Below are 22,018 nucleotides of genomic sequence, written 5' to 3'. Positions count from 1 at the left end.
GCCAGTGTGACTCTGTCGGACTTTCCGTACGAGCGGTGTTCGAAGAGTCAAAACGCGTGGTCAGTGTGCTGTATTAGTAGTAGTAGTAATAGTGGTGGTGGTGGTGGTGGTGGTGTTGGGGCGATTATGTACCGTTAGCTCGAATTCGTTCACGTTGGTCGATTTAAGATCCACGCTCGTATCCTATTTACCGACCGAGGAGACCGAGCTATATTCGATCGTGTTGCTCGGTGTCGTAAACCCGGAAACGCCAAGTGTGCGCGCTTCGAGAGTCTCTTTCGCGCGCTGGAAAAAGAAAGAAGGGGGGAAGAAAGAGAGAGAGAGAGAGAGAGAGAGGGACGAACGGACGGACAGCAGACGAAGAGCGGCAGTGTACAAGCCGAGCGCGAATTTATCGTGAAGTCACTCTCTCGAGCTTCCGTTAGAGACGCGCGCGCGCGCGCGCGCGCGTGGTGTGTGTGTATGTATGTGTATATCCCGTTCTCGTCACATACGGATTTCTTTACGTATACGTATGACGTGTGCAGACCGATAGCCGCGACGATACGTCGGTCAGCGTCGTGCACGTAGAAATGAGAAAGTCGTTGTCGCCGCGCTGAGGATCGGGGCACGAGCAACGACGCAGGCGAGCCAGCCGGACGGACGATTCCCGTACTAAGCGGAGTTACACGAAGGCGGCGACAGTAACAGCGGTACGTTGGAGCCGAGCGCGCACTGGAGAGCTGCTTTCTCGTCTCTTTGCCCGCTTGTCTACCGCCTGTACTTACGAGTAAGTAGAACGTATTGAGACGAGAAATAACTACTTGCCCGATCTTCTTTCGTCTGTCTCTTTAGAATATACATATATCCATATATATATTATATATCGATATATGTATATTTTTGCATACAACTACCATATGTGTCTCTTCCTCTCTCTCTCCCCTTCTCTTTCTCGCTCTCTTTATATACATATATATATATATATATGTATATATATCTTTTTCTTTATTATCCTGGCTCGATCGCACTACGTAATATCGGGCAGATGGGCCGACGGTACCGCGCCCTGTGGTTGCTCCATGTCACGTTACACTCCCAACGACGTAGACCATGAGACCATGAAGAGCACGAGAAACCGCGAAACGGTGGCCACAGAGAGCACCCACCCCAAGACACTAAAATCGTCGCGGGCCCCTCGTCGTGGCTCACGGCTTGGCTCGAGCTGGCTTTGGTGGGGTGGTTGGAGGTGCGGACAGTGGTTGAGAGGCTGGTGGGGTTGGAAATTGCGTGGTGGTGGGTGTTCGTCGAGGTCTCGGAGGCCCCTCCGTGGCATCTCGCTGCCTCTAACCCATCGAGGTGGGGGTGTAAACAACAGCCCTGCCCGTGTACCTCCGTCGCCTCGTTTCGTCTCTGCCCTGCTCTTCGTCAGCTGATGCATCTTTTGCAGTGTGCCGTCGTTGATCTTTTTCCTACTTCCGTCCTTGGTCCCCCGGGTACAGCCTGAAAGGGACGGGACGGGACGAGACGAGACGAGACGAGACGGGACGGGACGGGACGGGACGGGACGGGACGGGATGGAACGGGACGAAACGAAACGAAACGAAACGAAACGAAACGAAACGAGGTAGGAAACGCGACAAGGGGGATAAAAGTAGGGAGAGGAACAGGGAATATATTCGCGGCGTGTTAGAAGGGGTTTCGTCGTGCATAGAGCGGGAAAGAGAGGCGAAGAGAGGGAAATGAAAAAAAAAAGAGTCGCGTGCCATTTTCTAACGCGGATGATTTTTCATCATGGCGGACATAATAGCGAGCGTACGTGCGCATTTTCTGCAATTGATGCTGCTGCTACTCGAATCTCGGGGGAAACATCATTAAGCGCCCAAGATTACGAGCGCCGTGTTTTCATTCCCGTCGAAATCGTAATTCTTTCTCTTGATGCCTGCCGCGACAATTACATTCGTACGTTCCTTGCGTTTCTCTAAAACATAAGATGTAAAGTTTTTTTCTATATCAAAGGCATGAGACGAGAACGAGGAGAGTCGGTTGTACGTACACACATACATACAACAGACGCCGATCCGCTCAGCGTGCAGCGCCCCGTCCCGTACGCCGCGCAGTGATATCGTAGCTCGACTCGCTGTAGCGCGACGAGAGATGCGCTTGACTGATGCCCGATAAATTTCATGAAAAATCCACAAATGTACCTTTTGCGGACATAGACATATACATGTATATACGCTTGAGACTCGAACGCGAACGATAGAGAAAGATAGAGGGAGAGAGAGAAGGATAGATTCTCTTGGTTGGCCTCGGTTAACCTTAGGAGAGAATCGCTGCGCCATTACGACATGCGCGTCTTGCGAGAGCGTCCAGCGGCGGCACGAGCGACAGGCGGAGCTGACCGATCAGTCGCGTGTACGCCATTCCGCGTACGACGAAAAACACGTCGCGTGGTGTCGTCGTTGGCGACGGCGGCGGCGGATAAGGAGTAGTTGGCGCGCTATCGGACACATCCAGAGAGAGTCTCTCTCTTTCTTTCTCCTTTGTTCGGGACGACAGAAGGGGAAGGAAGGCAGAACCACGGTAGAAGCACCCTTTTGGCCCTCCTTCGACGGAAGAGGCATCTCCGAGCGCGCACATGTAGACACACACACACACACACACACTCACATACACGGTATCTCTAACCTCTCTGTTTCTTTCTTTGCTGATCGGGGCGGGGATATCGTCATCCCGCGTTATCATTGTCATCATTGTCCCAATTCGTCTGGCGGTGTGTCTGCGCTGTCCGCGACAACGGGTGCCTTCGCCCCCGACGCGTTTTCGCGTTCCCCTTCCCCGGGGAATGCCAGTGTGCCACCCGAGGTTCGACTCCCTTCTTTCTTGACGTTCCCCCTACCCTCGCCCAGTTCACCTTCTTTCTCATACCGTTTCTCGCGGTACATCGCCCATCGCCACATCGAGGTAGCGCGTGAGAGAAAGAGGGAACGGAGCCTCGAGCTCTATTTCGCGGTAGGTTCCCACCTATAGACCTCCCCCCCCCCCTACCCTACCCTCATCGCGCTCCTACCCCTTACGGCACCCGTAGGGGCACCATCACCGCCTGATGGAGTGGGGTGGGATCCCTGGGCCACTTTGACGACTATCCTCCCTGCTCTCGGATCCCTTTTAGGTAGGGGGAGGGGGTGAAGTGGGGGAGCCCTCACCCCACCCTCGGAACGATATCACCAAGGCTCCGAGTCAAGAGCACGCTACTCGCCTCCGAGGCGAGTCGCTAAATCAACGTGGGATTTTCATTTTGTCGCTTTCGCGGAAAAGCACGTGGGAGGGAGGAAGTTGGGTTAAATTAGGTTACGTTACCGGGATAGTGGCTGAACACTTTCGCGCTTGTGTATGTGTGTAAATGATGGAGATTGACTTTTCTCGTGTGTTGTACGATATTGTTTTCTATTTTAATTTCCCAATTACGATATATGATACGATACGTTTGGTGTGGATCGTACAATGATAACGGCGATTCGCCAATTTATGCTTAAGAGTTTCAGCCAAGAATTTCATTCGATATCATTCCCATCCATAGCCATAGATGATGTTTTTGCTGTCTTTCACATTTTGTGTATTTCTTAAATAATTTATCAACGATCTATGCGAGTAAAAATGGACACGTCTCAATATGTGTCTTTGGCAACATTATAGTACAAGTTAAAGTACAAAGAAAAAATGTAAAATATACGAAGCAAATGTTCATCTACATGTATATTTTATCTATTTGTAATTTCTTCATTTTCAACATTTTGGGTAAGAAGACAAAACACCGAGAATATAGTTAATCGTATTCGCGTTTAAAAGTACAACTTTTTTTGTGTATTTGCTGTGTATATTTGCTGGAAATAACATTTATATTTATAACTGTATTTGCGCTAACGTTTTTATTCTTACATTTAGTGTGATGCATATATATTGAAGATTTTAAATAAATTTCCAAGATTTATGTTTATTTGTAATCACGCGGGAGAGCATGTTTTAAATTCAACTAAATCTCTTGTTTATGCCAATTACATTTTATTAAAGTATGTTAAATTCTAAAAATGGAATACTTTGTCATTATTGAAGTGGTAAAAATGAATTTCTGTTCTTACAGGTGTAAGTCTGAAAAATGAATTTTACACCATTCCCTGGATTCACCGGTTCGCTGCCGACCGGTACTGTTCATCAATTTGCTACAGCAAAATTTGCGCAAAATCTTACTACTGGTGGACAAGTGGTTGGAGTTCTGTCAGGTGGTGAAGGTGGCGTTCATTACCTAAGGCCAGTCGATCCAAATGGCTTCGCCGTGGCTCAGGGTGGTAACAGTCAGCAACAGCAGATTATTACTTTGCCTATTACTGTACCGGGAAAAGATGGCACGCAGCAACAACAGACTGTCCAGATACAAGTGGTCAATCCTAGCGTATCTCAAAGCGGAAATAGCGGCGATCAACCGAAATATCATTTGGCGCCAATATCGTTGGGACAGTTTCCGCAGGGGGCAGCTACCGTCCTCACTGTTGCCTACAGTCAGCAAGGCGCAGATGGAGTACAAATACAAGTACAACCGCAAAACACTGTGGCGACTACGCAAACGTAAGTACATAACGTATATATTCTCTATATTTCGCGTCTTATCTTAAATTTTGTATATAAAACCAAGTTGAAAGGGATTAATTTCTCTATTTAATTCGTTGATTGCTCCATCCGATTTTAGATCCGATCAAACGACGCAAAGTACGTCTACCGCTGTGACCACTACATCTCAGCAGACCATTCAACAGACGGTACAGCTTCCGGGAGCGCCCGAAGGTCTGACTGTAGTCGCCCAGATTCCTCAAGATTTGATCTTGCGAGAAAGCATAGAAGAATCTAAGGAGGACGTAAAAGAGGGTACGACACCCGTGGCTCTTATTAAGCGGGGCAGTGTCAAGAATCAAGGTAATCAGAGCGGGGAAGAGTTTATTACATCTATGCCCGCTAGTTGGCAAAGTCTCGCCACTCCAGGATCTACAGTCGCGGATTATCTCTCCAGATTACCTACCAGTACTCTGCCTCTTAGTTTGCAACATTTTCTCAAATTTTCGGCGGAAACTATAAAGAGAGAAGCTACCATCGAGTCTAGTCCGCTCGGGGCGGATGGTCTTGATGCTTCCGGAAGCACAGCCTCGGGGGAGCAAGCGGTGCAGATTACAGTCGCAGGAGGAGAGACGGCGATCATTCCTGATGTTGTCGAAGAACAGGAGCCGGGGGCAAAGCCGAAACGAAAAAAGAAATACAAAAAGAAACCTCCGAAACCGAAAAAACCAAAACCAGGGCAAGTGAGCATAGTTACTGCTCTCGATGGTACAACCCTGTTTTGCTGTCCTCAATGTAATATGGCATATCCGGAGAAAGAAAGTTTGGAACAGCATCTGATTGGACATAAAATAGAGAGGAGATTTATATGCGACATTTGCGGCGCTGGTCTTAAACGAAAGGAACATTTGGAGCGGCACAAATTGGGCCACAATCCTGACAGGCCCTTCATATGTTCCGTTTGCATGAAGGGCTTTAAACGAAAAGAACACTTAAATCTTCATTTTGTTATACATTCTGGGCAAAAGACCGAAGTCTGTACTGAATGCGGCAAAGCGTTCTATCGGAAGGATCATCTTAGAAAGCACGCGAGATCTCATCTCGCTAAGCGTGCCAAAGAGGATCCATTGAACACGAGCGATGCGGCGCAAAATCAACAACAGACAGACCAACAGCAGCAGCAAGTAGAACAAATGCAACAACAGTCTTCGGTACCCGAATTGCAGCAAATTCAGATACAAGTAGGACAAGGCTCTCAAGCGCAGATTCATCAGATTTCCGTTAGCGAGCAGTCAACGGTAGTTTTACCTACAGCTGCCGAGACTGGAGCTATGACTATGTTGCATCATCAACAGCAGCAGCAACAACAGCAGCAACAGCAGCAGCAGCAGCAGCAAACACAACAGCAACAGCATTAGCAACAGCCTACCGCCCCGAATCAACTTGGGCGGTACTTTCGTTTCAATCATCAGCACGCTAGAGGTCGTGCACGACATAGCGTACTCGCTGATTAAATTTTGCAATTTGATAAGCGAGTTGATGTTATCGAAAGTTTCATTGATCTTCATCGTTGCCTAGTTGATTATTTTGCAATCTCCATTTTTCAAATGCCTCCGTTTTTTTAAATAAAATGTGAATATCCATGTATATCGACGCAAAGCCGGTTGGGACTTTGATTTTCCGCGCAATCGGCTTTTTAATAGCGGCACAAAAAGAGCTCGCATTCGTGTTTATAATAATATCCTGTAACAATTATCCTGTAAAGCGCACCGAGCTGAATCTACGAACAAAGTTCGTGTATATTTACGAATTTCTTCTCTTACGTACACGTTATAGCGTACGTGGAAAGAAGCGACAGTATCCGCTCGCCCCTCGGACAAGATGTTTTTGTCGCTGATCCAGTTCCATGACGCAAGTTAGGAATAAATATGAAAAGTTTATATAAATATATAAATATATAAATAAATATAAAAAAAATATATATATTTTTGAAAGCGCGAACTGGATTCGTCGAAGATGAGAAGGCAATCGAGTTTTGGGCTGAAAATATAATTTGCTTTTACGACGATGATATAAAAATACGTAATGAAAGAATTAACTACACATGGAACAGAGTTTTGTAAATACAGCGCAATCTTTCATTTCCAATTAGGGAGAAAATCGTGTCGCATAAATACTAATGCGAAGTGAATCTTATTATTTATTTCTGTTGTACAACAGAATCGTGACATTACGACGAAACTTGATTCGCTGAATCAAGTCCAATTTATATTTTGTAGCATTATATTGACAGAAGCATGCATACATTTTTCTATAATTTAGATCATTGCATATATGTTACTTTCAAAGAAGATGCGTAGACGTTTTGGAATCCGCGCTTAAAGGATTCGAATGTTGAAATCGTGGGATAATTAGATTGGGAAAAATGTATCGCGCGTTTAAAAATTTTTTGGTGCAAAGTACAGAATTAGCTTATTGCGTTTAAAAAATTTTTTTCTTCAATAAAAGGGAAAAAAATTTTAGTATACGCATTTACGCACGTTGCTATAAAATAAAATACATTTCCGCAATCTATAATTATATCACGAATAAAATTCGTATTTTCACTCGGTTCATCTAATATTGGAATATTAAATACTAAAAAGATTTAATATTAATATCGAAGAAATAAATTTGCGCGTCGCGCAAACGAATATATGACAAAATATAAATTATTTTACGATATTCCTTTCAGTTGGTCATACGGTGTTATAAAAAAAAGAGCGCTAAATATTTCGAGATGTAAACCAAATCGATCCATCATGATTCACGTGAAAAAAGTTTTTCGATGAAGGTGTATGTATACCACACAAAAAAAAACTTATTATAAGTATTGCAATTAAAGGCAATGGGTATAATTGTACAAGAAATATATTATTATTTTATTATCACATAATATAGATATATCATTATCGTAGTTAGGATAAATAGTACATAAGCAATTTTCATTGTTACTTACATAAATATTGGAGGAGCTACAAGATAAAATAAAACATACATTTAATACAAAAAACTATATTCACCTCATCTTTCTATAATACGTGTCTCGTAATATCTCTCTCTCTCTCTCGAGAAACTTGCGTGAAAATTTAAGATCTCGTTAGTGATTTCACGATATATGAAAGATGACAAAGTTGTGTATCACCTATTGTACATATTTTTGTTCTCCACACGACGATGAGATAAATGCGAGTCGGACGAGGAGGAGGAAGAGTCGTGGCGAGAGGCAAGAGGGAAGAGGGAGGAATGTAATACGGCGGGAAGAGCTTCGAGTTAAAATTCCGCTGCTCGATTCGGGCATTTTCGTCGGGGTTGGGGAGCGGAGCGGGGGAGATAGGGGAGGACGCGGTTCGGCGCGCCGCTTCGGCAGTCGGGGACCTGGGAGAGAGAAAAAATAGTTAAGAGGCTGGCACAGTAGAGGGCGGATGAGAGGGATGGGGACACCGGCTTGAGGGACAGGTGTCAACGATACACCGCGCAACGGGGGATCTCCTTTGACAGCCGGCTACGCGTGAACAAGGAAAGAAAAAAAAGAAAAAAAAAACGACGATCCAGGCGAGTGCTCGAGCGTGGGTTAACCCGGACGGTAAGCATATTACATCCAATTCTCGCGTCTCTCGCGCTACATGCGCGAAAGGCCGACGAGCCGCACGCCAACGGCCATTTTCTCTCCCATAGAGTTTGATGCGGTGGTGCGTGGTGCCGTGGTGCGACGGTACGGCCCCACGCCACGTATCGACTAAGTATCTGATGGAACGGAGTGGGATGGGGTGGGGAAGAGAGATGGAGAGAGAAAGAAAGGAAGGGTGGTGTTTGCGTCCCGCCGCGTCGTGTACCCCATCCCCCAGACAATCGATCACCCCTCTGCGACTATCTCCGTCTTTGTCGGCATTTTTTTTTCCATCCGTATCCTTTTTTCCCCGTTTACGGCGTGTTCTCGCGTAAAGGACTAAGGGGTGAGGTGTCTAGCTGTGGCGTGTCCTTGGCCGCTGGTGATCCGTTCGTCGAATGTTTCAGCGAGTGTTGACGCTTTAGACGTACATGAACCAAACCAGCGTATCGTTCAGATATTCCGCTACGTTATATTATATACGTCCGTTGTGACAGACGCTTGTGAGCGACGCGCCAGTGCGGTGGCGTGTCTACCCAGTCTACCAGTCTACTAGTCGCGCTTTTGCCTTCTGTCTCTTGCCTTCTCTCTCTCTCTCTCTCTCTCTCTCTCTCTCTCTCTCTGTCTCTCTTTCTCTGTGTCTTGTGTGCGTCTGCTGTCGCGTGTGAGAAAAATCTGCCTCCGCACCACTCGTACTCTCTCGTGTGTCTGTCACGGGGATCCCCTTCCGAGGAAAGGATCCGGGATCCTGTACGGCGAGGAAACATGGGGAGAGGCACATCGTTGTGAGTAAATACCTCTTCCGGGTGTCGTTGCCATTCCGTGCGACTTGACGTAATCGAGCTAGCGAGATGCCACCCTCGGTGTACCTGAAATCGTATCTTTTCAAAGAATGATGGAGAAAAAGAGAGAGAGAGAGAGAGAGAGAGAGAGAGACGATTCTCATCGACGATACATGGTTTGGCGATCCTGTCTTGATTCGCTCGCGAGACTCGAAATGAGAAACTATGATCTATTCGTTATTCTCTCTCTCTCTCTCTCTCTCTCTCTCTCTCTCTCTCTCTTTTTCTTTCACGCTTTGTACAGAATGTACATTTCCTAAAGTAACCTCTTGGACATTCTCTCATATTTATCGAAAAAAAAAATTATATATATATATATATATATATATATATATATATATATATATATATGTGTGTGTGTGTGTGTGTGTGTGTGTGTGTGTGTGTGTGTGTGTGTGTGTGTGTGTGTGTGTGTGTGTGTGTGTGTGTGTGTGTGTGTGTGTGTGTGTGTGTGTAAGAGATTTTATATATATATATATAATTCTCTTATAAGAGATGCTCATTTTTTGTTCAGGTATATGAATTCGATTGACGATCTGCAATGAATTTCCCGCCGTTTGGAAGTCATTTCCCTAGTACTATACCGAGTATCCATCAATTCGCGACCGATAGCTCCAGCGGTGCGGGCGCACGTTACGCCAATCATTTTCCCAACCAGCCTCCGATCGGAGTGCCGGTTATGGGAAAGTACCGTCCTGAGAATAACGGCGTACAATCCGCTCAGTCGCAAGTGATGATGAACAATAAAAACAGTTATCCCAACAGTAATGTTCACCATTATCCAAATGTGCCGTATTCTCAAGCCCAATCGGTTCAACAACGGCCGGCCAATTCGCCTGGAATGCAAGAGAAACGCTCGTATCATCAGGTAAACGGATCTTTTATCTGATTCTTTTTTCAACGAATATCTTTTAATATACTTTACTATTTAAAGAAAGACATTCTTTAATGCATATCATATATAATAAACATGTTACGCATGTATGTATATTTTTTTTAAATTACAATTATTTATTACAAACGCCAAGAAATAATTATATTAACAATTACGACACATATAAAAGCGCATTGTATTTTATAAATTGTCAAAAATATATAAATATATATATATAAGAAAGGTGCAAACAGTATTAAATACCTAACTGGTTTATTGCTACAAAGCCTAAATCTAAATCCTTACAATGATAATATATCACCTAAATTGTAATATACTATTTACATTTTCCTCTGTTGCAGCAGTCCACGGAAACTATAAATCAACAAGATGTTTGCAATCTTTTGCAAGACAAAGATAAGAATAAGGAGAAAAAAGCTGAAGAACAGCGCAATGGAGAGACTGCTACAAATGGTACTCAACAGGATTACACCATGCATCAACATCATCAACAACATGCTCATACTCAGACTCCAGCCACTATGCCCGCTACGTGGCAGTCGCTCGCTACTCCTGGATCCACTGTAGCTGATTATCTCAGTCATTTACCGGCTAGTACTTTACCATTGAGTTTACATCATTTTCTTAAATATTCTGCCGAAAGTATCAAAAAGGAATCGGAGATGGCACAAACTACTTCGGTGGCTGTGGCGACTACAACGACACCTAACATAATGATGTCGCCGAATAATAAAAAGAAGAAAAAGAAGAAGACGCCAAAGGAAAAGAAGCCGCGTCCAAAACCTGGCGAGATTCGTCTAACGACAGCATTAGATGGCTCGACGTTGTACTGTTGTCCGGAATGTCATATGGCATATCCGGAACGAGAATTGTTGGAACAGCATCTTTTAGGTCACACCTTGGAAAGAAGATTTGTCTGTGACATATGCGGCGCTGGCTTGAAACGAAAAGATCATCTTACGCGTCATAAACAAAGTCACAATCCTGAACGACCTTACGTTTGCACTGTTTGTTTGAAAGCTTTTAAGAGAAAGGAACAACTGACATTACATTTTGTAATACATTCTGGGGAGAAACGACACGTGTGCACTGAATGTGGCAAAGGATTTTATCGGAAGGATCATCTACGGAAACATACCAGAAGCCACATTGCGAGAAGAGTGAAAGCTGAATTAAGTCAAAATGCTAGTAAGAAATATGTCATGCATATTAAAGCCTAAAAAAGTTTGTTATAATGATTGATTTTTCTTGTTGTATTATATTGTCAATTTTGTGTGCTTTAGGTGCGCAACAGAATCAACAACAAAATAACGTTTCGAATATGCAAACGACAACCGTTTCGGCATCATCTGTTCTTCCGGGCGGGCATCCGGGCTCTCTCCTGTCCTGAGCCCCGCCACCAGGGAACTTTCAGGTTCCCCATCCAAACAATATTCTTCATACACATACTTCGCATCATTCGCTGCATCATCATCATCTAACAGCGGTTAATGTGGCGCATCAGTCAAGTATCACGCCACTTGCTACATCCGGTCATTATCAATCGCACGAGCTTAGTTTTTTGGGACATGTTAAAGATTTCTGAGACAAGGAGAGGACCTCGACAAAGAGGTAACACCAAGACGCTAACCGATTGTCACTGTCTCATTGTCGACGTGAGTAGTTCTTACTGACCCATGATTTGAATCTAGTGAGTTTTATATAAACATATATTTGTATTATTATGTGCTTGAAAGCTTCCGTGTCTCATCTTGTTGACGCAACAGAAATACGTGATCATTCTCTTTTCCATTTTTATTTCTTGGACTTGGCAATTTATATTTGCTCTGCCATTTTATGATGATTTATAATTTATTGATTGACTCCAATATTATTCTCACTATAAAATCATACATCAATCAACGCGGTAACGTCTCTTGCCAAATATAAACGGTGTTTGATTTTGACACAATTATTGATTTAGTTTTCAAGAAATTTGACTGCAATGTGTGTAATCGGACACTCATATGTATATAATATAGCAGCGATTTGCTAAAATGTATCTTTTTTAGAACAAAGAATGTTTTTCTTCTTAAAATATTAATATAAAGAATAAAGAGAGACATAGAAGCTGTACACTCTTTATAGCACAAATAAAAGTACACATGTGGAAGAAAAATATTAATCTTCTACAGAAACTCTAGAGTGTAAAGAAATTTGACTATAAGTCAAAAATTTTTGCCATTGTGTACGACGAGGAAAAAGAAGATATTTTTATGAGAAGACAGTGTTAATGTAGATACTAAGCTGATTAATGAAAAAGAGGGAGAGTGGGGGAGAGAGAGAGAGAGAGAGAGAGAGAGAGAGAGAGATTTAATAACATCTCTTTTTCTTTTTTTATTTTTTCTTTTCTCACATTATCGCGTTGAAATACTAACAAGTTTGAATCCTATAATTTCCGCGGTGATCGTGAATAAGTTTTCATTATTTCTTGTTAAATGACATTGCACAAGTGCAAATAATGTAAAAGGAATAGGAATTACACACACAATGATATTCCTAATACATATGAATGTGGACAAGTCGACCCACCGATTAGAAAATTGTCTTTCGTTTATTGAAAACAAATATTTACTGAATCTTTCTATGTGTGTGTGTGTATATATATATATATATATATATATATACATATATATACTATATACATATATATATATATATATATATATATATACTTATACATATATATATATATATATATATATATATATAGTGAAAGGTTATCTAAAAAGATCTTTTGTGCATATATCTAGTATATATATCGATGTATAATTTATATTAAATTAAAAATTTTTGGCTATGCCCTATCGAAAAAGTGGCAAAACCATAGCAATATTTCGCGGTTGATAAAAATTATTCGTTTCGTTTCATTAAAACTTTTTGTTCTTTTTATGTATTAGTTGACAGTATTTTATATTTTACGATACAATATTCTAAATTTTTACTTTTATATTGTATATACATATGCACAGTTTTATGTACGTAAGTTTATTTGCCCAATTGATTTGGGGCAAACGCGTCGTTATTTTCCTTTACGACTTACGCGCTTTACGATTTATAGCGAACACTTATCATGAAAGCTTAAATTTTATAATTTTTTTTAGATGTCTTTTTTACATTGTTTTTATACATTTTCGTTAGACCTCTTATATTCGTTATATTCGTTGAATACTGATATATATATATAAGATTTATTTTATAGGTATGATATAAATATGTATATATATTATAATTTTTTTTCGACTATATAAGCTATAGTTTTTTTAAATGTTTATATTTATCCATAATCGCAGCGCGCGCAAATCTTCACTGACTGTGATTGTTTCCGACAGGATATCTGCTGTAATGGTCAGACTGCGTTTAAGTTTTATACTTTCTTATTTCTTTAATATAAATATACGTGCCATCGTTTTTTAAACTCATTCTTCTCAATTCATTTCTTGCCATATTGACAGGTATTTGTTTTATATTATATTTAGTCATATAAATACCTTCGTGAATATATATATATATATATATATATATATATATATATATACATATAGATATTTTCTTTTTATTATCATTATGTACTATTTCATATTATTGTGTCGTCATTATTTCTCACTATCAGTATCATCATTATCATTTTTGTTATAATAATAATAATAATAATAATAATAATAATAATAGTATTATTATTATTATTATTATTATTATTATTATTATTATTATTATTATTTATCTTATTATTTATCTTATTTGTAGGTATTATAGATGAAATAACGTCTATACATTGTATAAATATGCATACCATAACGTAATGTTAGAAATATGATGAGATCTTGTTGTAGGAATTTCGAATATGGTTTTCAATATCTATTCTTACCTATTTATTAAAAATTCATATCTATTCTATCTAGTCTATCTTATCAAACATAAGCGTCTATAATATTTTATCATACTTTTATCATACATTGATGGCTAAAATAATTAAAAATGTTATGATATATTTTTTATAATTATATCTCATTAGATATGTTTATCTTTTCCGCTATTGTTATGTTTTACTTTACATTCCTGATTAAAAGCATCTAATGCTATGGCAAGTCTCCAGTTACACTTATATTCTCTTTAACAAATACTCACTATAATAACTATGGAATAATCCCTTTTTTAATTTAGATGCATTCTTTCCTATTTATTCTTTTGCATCATATCTCTAGCATAAAACGTTTTGAGTAACACAGAAAATTCAGGTTTTATCAGACCTCAAGTATAATGTATTAAAATTATTACATACATGGATATATATACATTTATACTATAAAAGCCATATGTAAGAGATCAATTTATATTAAAATACTTCATATTGTCATGTATACTTGTAATTATAAAGACAGAGAATGTCTTAGATTATATGTTAGTGTGTAAGTTTGTATACAAAATATATTATAATATAAGAGGTAGAAGCAGAGAAAAAGAAAAAGGCAAAGAATTGCATACAAGGCGTATCAAAAATATCGCGCATTTATGCAGGTTCAATCTTAAGAAATGTATGTTATAATTTTCTTTAATTTAAAGATATTTTCGAGATACAAGTGACTAAGGAAACTAAGATTTAATGTCAGAAATTATTATTCAACATACTAGATAATGTAAATCTTGACTATATTTTAATGCAGATTTTATTTCTCAATATGTTTATTAAAGATTGATAAAGGAGATCAGATTAATTTTGTAAATTTTTAAACTTATTTATAATTATGAGAAAGCGCGAGATTTTTTATGCATCTTATATACAGAGAAAGAATATACACGCGCAAACGTCGATATGAATCTTGAGAAAAGTAATCTGTTTTTTACAGTGGTAGATGGACTATGCAAATAATGGTAAAAGATTATGAAGAATAGCTTTATGAAATTTATAAGAGAAAGGAAAAAGAATGAATGTGAAAGAGAGAAAGAGAGAGAGCAGCAAAATATTTCCAAAGTTCGACAAATGTCTTTGACTGTTCAAACAAATGAGTGGCTCAAGAAGATCTATTTTGAAGGCTAGCTAAAAGAACCTATTTCCATCTTCGACGAGGCAAATAGTTGATTCTTGATGGCTTGGAGAATTGACCGTTTTGTCGTCGAGCTACGTAGTAGTAATGTTCCTGTAGAAAAAGGAAAGATAATAGTGTTGATGCGTTTCTAAAGAAGAGAAATACTTTTCCGGTGCCTTTGTATTGCGCTGGATTTTCCGCATCTATATAGTTTCCCATCGTAACATTTAAGATCTAAAAAGCGGCGCGTTGTGCCTCTTTGTTTTTGAAACTACATGTACATTTATCCGCCTTCACGTCGTTCGAGCAGCCGTTTTTATTGTTTTTATATCATTTTATTTTTTTAAATTTTCGAGATCTTATCCGGAATAATTTTAGTAAATAATATGCCGCGATAATGTAGTTTAATAAAGTACACTTTTCTCCTTCAGAATACAAGTTCGTTGTTTTGTTTAATTTTTTGAAATGGAATTAAGAGTGATTTAACTCGGGGGACAAAAAATATATATAAATACAAATTGAACTTATCTTTGTCACATAAAACATTCGAATAACATTTTAAAGGGAATGATTTTTGTTTTTTTTTTTATATTTTTGTTTTATTCTAAAAAAAGTACAAGTTATTTACTGAATTTATTTTTACATCGCAGAAAAAATAATTGGGATTAATTAAAGAATACCGTTATTTCTGAAATGTATCAGGCGCGCTCGTTCGGTTTCGATCAAATTGGAGATATCGGTTAAACTTGATTCTCCTTCATCTTGATTAAATAGAAGCGATCAATTAAAAGTATATGAATTTTATAAAAGATATTCTGATAATAATAATAAGTATATATATAACACTAATAATAATTCATAGTAATAACAATAATCATAATAATAATATTAATAACAACAACAACAACAACAATAATAATAATAATAATGGTAATGCTAATAATAATATTAATAACAAGGATGATAACTGTAAGATTAGAAGCAACACGGAGAAAACAAGATCCAATTCTCTTATAGCGTGCTTAATACAATTTACGCGAAACCCCGGAAAGCTGTAAGCAATTTTTCGAGTCGGTAACGACTTTTATTCGACGACGAATCATGTATACGTAGATTTTTTTCTTTTCATGTTTTTATAATTATACGATAATTTAATAATTTCTTGATATATAGGGAATATAAGTAAACTTCGTTTTTTTTTTTTAATAATCTTTTGTAATCGTTGCTCGAAACGAGAGTAGTTCTATATAATATAATTTTTTTGCAAATGTACTTGCAAGGATATATCCTTTGTTCTCATCGATTCGTTTCGAGCATCGAATGTACCGTTGAACGGTAGAGATATTGTAAAGACGACTTTGTAAATTTATTTGATCGGACATCAAAGTTGACTACTTAACAAAAGGATAGTGGAAAAAATCTAAAAGAAAACCCGACCCCTCGTTGTAATTCGAATGTGAGTCTCTCAGGAGCAGCAATGGCAATGAAAACCATATTTTTCTATATACGCAGTGTCCTGGGACTTTCCATTATCTGTATTAAAACTATAGAGGAAAAAAAAGTGAATTTGCTCCATGTTCTCGCCGCAAGACGCGAATATATCTTGAATGTGAGTGTAATTATCAATTGGTTCATGCAAAACGACAAAAAATTAGTTAATACATCATTCTTTTTTTTACTTTTATATTTTATAATTGCTTGCCTTTTCTGTATTTTTCCTTATCCGCAACATTTGTCGCGGAATATAGAGTACAAGCATTCTCCGGAAAGAATGGAAAATTTTGCACGAACCAAAACGTACGTCGCTATTGTGCGAAGAATACCCAATGGGCAGACTATATAGTTTAGGTTTTTTCTTTTTTCCTCCCTTATCTCAAGTTCGACGCCTTGGTGCATGTGTGCTACAAATGCGTAATACATATACATATATGCGTATAATTGACAGAGTTCTCGACAAATATAACAGGCGATTGACGATAGAAAGACATACAAATTCCTCGACATAGTACAAACGTTCAGATTCTTCTTGTTTTCTCTTCGGATAGATTATACGCGTGGGTATACACACAGGATGCGTGTGTAATTAATATATACAGAGTGAAATATTGTAATAATTACGGCTGACCTCGAATTCTTTCTCTTGTCCAGTATGGTCTTTCCGCGGGGATAAATCTTTTTCCGGATAACATCAGATTTGTATTTATCGCGCAATTAAATTGAGGGGATAGATGATAATTTTATAATTGAAGACTTGAACTTAGGCGAATCTTCTACATGTAATAATGTCTAGACGTTGAAATGTCTGTGCCTCCATTTAGTTTGTATTTTTGAAACAAAAATTTCAAATGTAATTCTTATAAATTTTCTTGTCTTTTTTAGATCTCTATTTCATTTCAAAGGCTATTTTCATTTTTCTGTATGTGTGTTTAGACGAACGCTGAAATTTCTACAGTTAAATGCGCGCGGATTGACTTCGAGGGCTTCCGGTGATAAATTATTAATATAGCACTAACAGCTATATCATATTTTGCCTAATCCAAGCAATTTTTTTTTTGTATAAATGTGTGTAATCTTTAAGCTCACATTATCTCCGATTGTCTCCCTTTCTCAAGCTGAATTTTGTACCGCAGTCTTCCAAGGTACAAAAAAATAACCGAAAATTATTTGTCGTGCGTGAATCAAAAACTGATGAATGAGCACAGTGAAAGAACATAAAGAAGAAACAAAAGAACAGGCTAAATGTGTGTTAAAAAAAAAAAAGATAGAAGTGTATGTATAATTAAGCCCTCTGATAATGTCAACGTTTTATTTTTATATAGAACGCTTAAAATGTCGATTTTAAGAACGCGAGATGAGAAAATTGAATGAACGCAAGATGAAAGAGCGAATGTGAATAATATAACAAAAAAAGAGAAAAATATTTAGAGAGACGTAGGTGTGAGCTAGACGCTGATAAACTTAAGCCGCGAAAGAATGGAGATTTGCAATTTGCGCGCGTTTCTAAGATACTTCAGATCTAAAAAAATATGCTTCTCATGTATAATATATCCTATATGTTATATCACACATTCTATGTATACACATATACATATATACATAGATATGCATCCACGAAAATGCGTAACGTATATCTTTTCTTACAATTCTTTATACATATAAATATGTATATAAATTGTAAGAAAAGTGATATATCGGAAAATTTTTTATTGTTCGGAGCTTATCCCCGGAAAAGAATTTACTCTCTCTCTATCCCTATCCTGCGCGTTACTCTCTATTTTCTTTTTTCCCTTGCGCGAGAATGAGATTGTCGATCAATTTGAGTATGCGTTTTTGCATTCCCAATAACTGTATTATATACATAAACGAGGTAGATATTTTTATATATATAATAATCATTTATTAATTTATAAATAAGACTCACTGCGATCGATGACACAATACTCTATCCTTTCCATCTTTTCTTTCATTTTAGGGACTTAGATCGTACTCTATCATCCCGCGCATTGTTTGTGTGAATGTACAAGAGCGCAACTTGACAGTATAATGAGAAAATGCCAATAAAATACCATGAATTTTCATACAAGTACAACTATAATGTATGTAGAGCCCGACTCGCGCGTGTGCGCAACGTAGGTATATTATTACGTTGGAAATGGAAGAATCGACATTATATATGCATATTTTGTGTCTTTTCAAAACATACAGGACACAACGTCCGAATATATTTTCTCCAAATCTACTTGCAACGAAAAATGGCAGAGAAGTTGTTAACAAGATTTCGATACACACGTAAATTTTTTTTTCAACGATGCTATAAACAGCACAAACCATCCTTCTAAATAACAATAAATTATATCTACTGATATACATCAGTGAATCCACAGAGATAACATGTCCTTATATTTTGTTGTTGCATACTCTAACTATTTTTTATAATTTTGTAAAATCATAAATTAATGCGTTTTTATTAATCGCCGTACAAAGATTTATCCTAATATTTATATTCCGTATACTCGATGGAAATGTTTAATAATCCACAAAAAAAGTAAAACCTGCAGATTTTTATTTCTACAATATTAGCGCTTTACAATATTACTCTACAATTAGTCTCCCAATTTGATGAAGACTACCTTGCTTCTCTACTTTAAATGCAAATGCAAAAGAAAAAGAAACTAACAAATTTGGGAATCGCGTTATTGCCAAGTATTAGTTTTCTTCAAGTATTAGCTTTCTTCGTTACAATTGATATCAATATAAAGGTCTAACGCGGTTCACGATGCCATAATCTGTTTCTATTGCCTTTTAACGGCTAGTTAAATTTATATCTTTTTCAATGCAACAAAGAGAATAATATCGCTCTGGATAACAAACAGAAATGAAGAGCGAATATCAAAATAAGATTCAAATTTAAATCTATTTAAAACGATCAGTGTAGAGATAAAATAATCTGTGTTCTGGCTGCTCGTATTATACATATATATAATTTATAAAAACATTCACTGGATTCACAAGCTTATCAAGACCAAACTCTTTTTTTTTCCTTTTTTTTTCAAAGAAATAAGTAATATTATGTAAAAAAAAGGGTCATTGATAATAACATTAATTTTTCCGAATTTTAAAGTAAACTTATTCAAGTTTAAAAAAATCTCAACAGGTACAATCTTAATATAGAGAGACAACCATGTACACGTACAGTGTATTATAAAGAATATTACAAAATTGATAACATTATTGTAATCTTGCCTACTTATTGACAAACTAGATATAAGATATACTCCCCTTAGGAACATGGATTGTTATATTAACAATTATTTTCAATTATTCCGCAAAGTTAAGTATGTTAGATAAAGCTTATTAAATTCGTATTAAATCTTACAGAATTAAATCATCGCGTAATAGTAAAACGACCTGGGCTTATAGACGGAGATAAAAGTTAATGTTACACAGTCATTATGTAGCTATAATAACTAAGTCCGTAAAATTGAAAATGGGGGAGGTCCAGTCTGCCTCATCATCATTGCAAAACTACTTAGTCCCTCATCACTTGGCTGCTGATCGTTCTGATTGTTTTGCGATATATTTAAATGCTTGCTCCGACCGCTATTATGACTCTGCAAATGTTTTTTCAAGTGGTCTTTTCTATAGAAAGCTTTGCCGCACTCTGTACAAATTTGATTCTTGCTGCCTGAGTGAGTGATCATGTGACGTGCCAAGTGTTCATTACGTTTAAATGCTTTACAGCACATGTTACATTGATAAGGCCTATCTTTATTATGACCTTGCTTGTGACGATCCAAGTGCTCTTTCCGTTTTAAGCTTGCCCCACAAATATCACAGATATGTGGTCTCTGTTTATGATCCTCGAGATGTTCGTGGAGCGCCTCCCGATCTTCAAATCTGTATGCGCACTCAGGGCAATGGTAAATCAATATACCTTGCAAGCAAAAGGATTATACGTTACACGAGATTATCCATAATATAAAAGTACTTTTTTTTTGTTCTTGATAAATATTTCACCACACACATTGCTATAAAAAAGATATCGACAAAAATGCCTTAATATATGACTCACCATTAATATGCTGTGGTTCAATCTCAAATTCAATTTTTGGTCTTACTGTTTGACAACTATGCGCAGAATTATTACTGTTGTCCTCGTATTTAGTTACATATGGTAAACCTAACGTACTCGAACAACGCGCCAAGTATTCAGAAGTAAGCCTAAAATCAATCTGTAAAGGATCCGTCATGGTTGCAGCATCGACTTTCTGCACAGTCTGTGTACCGGATGATTGCTGTGAGATTTGTGGACAGAGCTCTTTGGTACCACACAAGTTGTTCTCATTTCTATTTTCATCAGTCTGTTGGAAATGCTGCGGGGGATGACCAGAGTATGTGTACCCAGTCATGTTGGGTCGAGTAGTATGCTGATGGGCATGAGTATTTGATGAATATTTCACATTACGCGAATCGTAAGCCATGATATTGTGCAAACAGCCGTTGCAGAGATATATCCGCTACACAATCTTAATTCCAATCGCAATGGCACGTACGATGTCTGTGTTGTCTGTAATATCTACAACATCCGCAGTGTCGCCTTGAAAAAAAAAAAAGTAAAAAAGAACTGCCTCACTATAATGATATACGTGAATACCAATGGAAAAAAATGTGTCTTACTGTACGACGAATATCATTGTAGAAGTGATCGCTGCATTCTGCTGCGTCGTCTTTACCACGCTCATCTCGTCGCTTTTTCGACGAAACAAATGTATTGGCATCGCCGATCAAACGGTCAGCGAATGTAAACTTCGATCGGACGATGTTTCTTATCTACGATTACGCTTTATGCTGGATAGAGATTACGGTGATGCATCTGCGAAATCTGCGATTATTTTGCGAAATGAATGATAGGAGTAAACTGTCACCGATTACGGCTAACACATTGACAGAACAATTTCAACTTCAAATCCTTTTACGCTCTCACCTTCGTTTCATATTAATCGTGCAATATGTATACATAGACAAAATGCTGCGAGTCTATCCATTTGTATCAGTGCCGGCCATCTTTACGCATCAGCTGCGCTGCACAGTGCACATCACAATGTCGCAACTGCGCGAGGGAACAAGGGGCCAAAACGCGCAAACGAGACTGCGCTACTACCTATTCTGTACCCCGTACAGAAATGGAAAAAAATGTTTTTCCGAAAAAAAAAAAAAATTGTTTTTTTCTAGCATTTTATAAAAATACAATATTATTTTCCTTCTTATTTTGTTAACATCATATATTGACAAATCTTGCGATTATTAGCGAAAGGTAAGCGATTGATATTTAATTAGAGAAAAGATATGTTAACATCGACATACCGACTTTTGTTCTTGGCATTTCAATTCCTCTAGTCGAAACTTTGAAACAAAATTTTAATCGTGAGAATTGCCGCAGATTTTTCTCCCTATTAGATTATATTTGTTTCATTTTTTG

General features: G+C 38.0%; 3 protein-coding genes across 10 annotated transcripts; 2 read left to right on the top strand and 1 right to left on the bottom strand.

Moving 5' to 3' along the window:
• The first annotated feature begins 40 nt into the window (after positions 1-40).
• Positions 41-7,642, top strand: LOC126857331 (zinc finger protein 1-like). Of its 4 annotated transcripts, none has more exons than XM_050606652.1 (3): positions 41-769; positions 4,124-4,605; positions 4,727-7,642. In XM_050606652.1, the coding sequence occupies exons 2-3, from the start codon at positions 4,139-4,141 to the stop codon at positions 6,003-6,005; spliced, it is 1,746 nt and encodes a 581-aa protein (XP_050462609.1). In that variant the 5' UTR covers positions 41-769; positions 4,124-4,138; the 3' UTR covers positions 6,006-7,642. The 4 variants fall into 4 exon arrangements, with proteins under 4 accessions (XP_050462609.1, XP_050462613.1, XP_050462612.1 ...); XM_050606656.1 differs by lacking the exon at positions 41-769 and adding an exon at positions 2,409-2,565; XM_050606655.1 differs by lacking the exon at positions 41-769 and adding an exon at positions 2,469-2,622.
• Positions 7,643-7,796: 154 nt separating this feature from the next.
• On the top strand, positions 7,797-19,588 carry LOC126857332 (zinc finger and BTB domain-containing protein 49-like). Of its 4 annotated transcripts, none has more exons than XR_007688482.1 (5): positions 8,248-9,021; positions 9,593-9,946; positions 10,315-11,161; positions 11,257-11,628; positions 18,512-19,588. XR_007688482.1 is itself a non-coding variant. In XM_050606657.1 (4 exons), exons 2-4 carry the CDS (start codon positions 9,620-9,622, stop codon positions 11,361-11,363), a joined length of 1,281 nt encoding a protein of 426 aa, XP_050462614.1. In that variant the 5' UTR covers positions 7,797-8,212; positions 9,593-9,619; the 3' UTR covers positions 11,364-11,426. The 4 variants fall into 4 exon arrangements, 2 of the variants coding, with proteins under 2 accessions (XP_050462614.1, XP_050462615.1); XR_007688481.1 differs by having other exon boundaries at positions 14,860-19,588; XM_050606657.1 differs by lacking the exons at positions 8,248-9,021; positions 18,512-19,588 and adding an exon at positions 7,797-8,212 and having other exon boundaries at positions 11,257-11,426.
• Positions 19,086-21,681, bottom strand: LOC126857334 (zinc finger protein 343-like). 2 transcript variants are annotated; one of them, XM_050606661.1, is made up of 4 exons: positions 21,524-21,681; positions 21,217-21,421; positions 20,612-21,136; positions 19,086-20,473 (listed from the first exon to the last, which is right to left on the bottom strand). In XM_050606661.1, the coding sequence occupies exons 3-4, from the start codon at positions 21,018-21,020 to the stop codon at positions 20,007-20,009; spliced, it is 876 nt and encodes a 291-aa protein (XP_050462618.1). In that variant the 5' UTR covers positions 21,021-21,136; positions 21,217-21,421; positions 21,524-21,681; the 3' UTR covers positions 19,086-20,006. The 2 variants fall into 2 exon arrangements, with proteins under 2 accessions (XP_050462618.1, XP_050462619.1); XM_050606662.1 differs by having other exon boundaries at positions 21,217-21,412; positions 21,524-21,650.
• Between the last annotated feature and the right edge of the window lie 337 nt (positions 21,682-22,018).

Source organism: Cataglyphis hispanica, chromosome 21 (genome assembly GCF_021464435.1).
Source record: "Cataglyphis hispanica isolate Lineage 1 chromosome 21, ULB_Chis1_1.0, whole genome shotgun sequence".
NCBI classification, from domain to species: domain Eukaryota; kingdom Metazoa; phylum Arthropoda; class Insecta; order Hymenoptera; family Formicidae; genus Cataglyphis; species Cataglyphis hispanica.
Note: the sequence above shows the minus strand (reverse complement) of the source record. Positions and strands in the feature narration are given on the sequence as shown.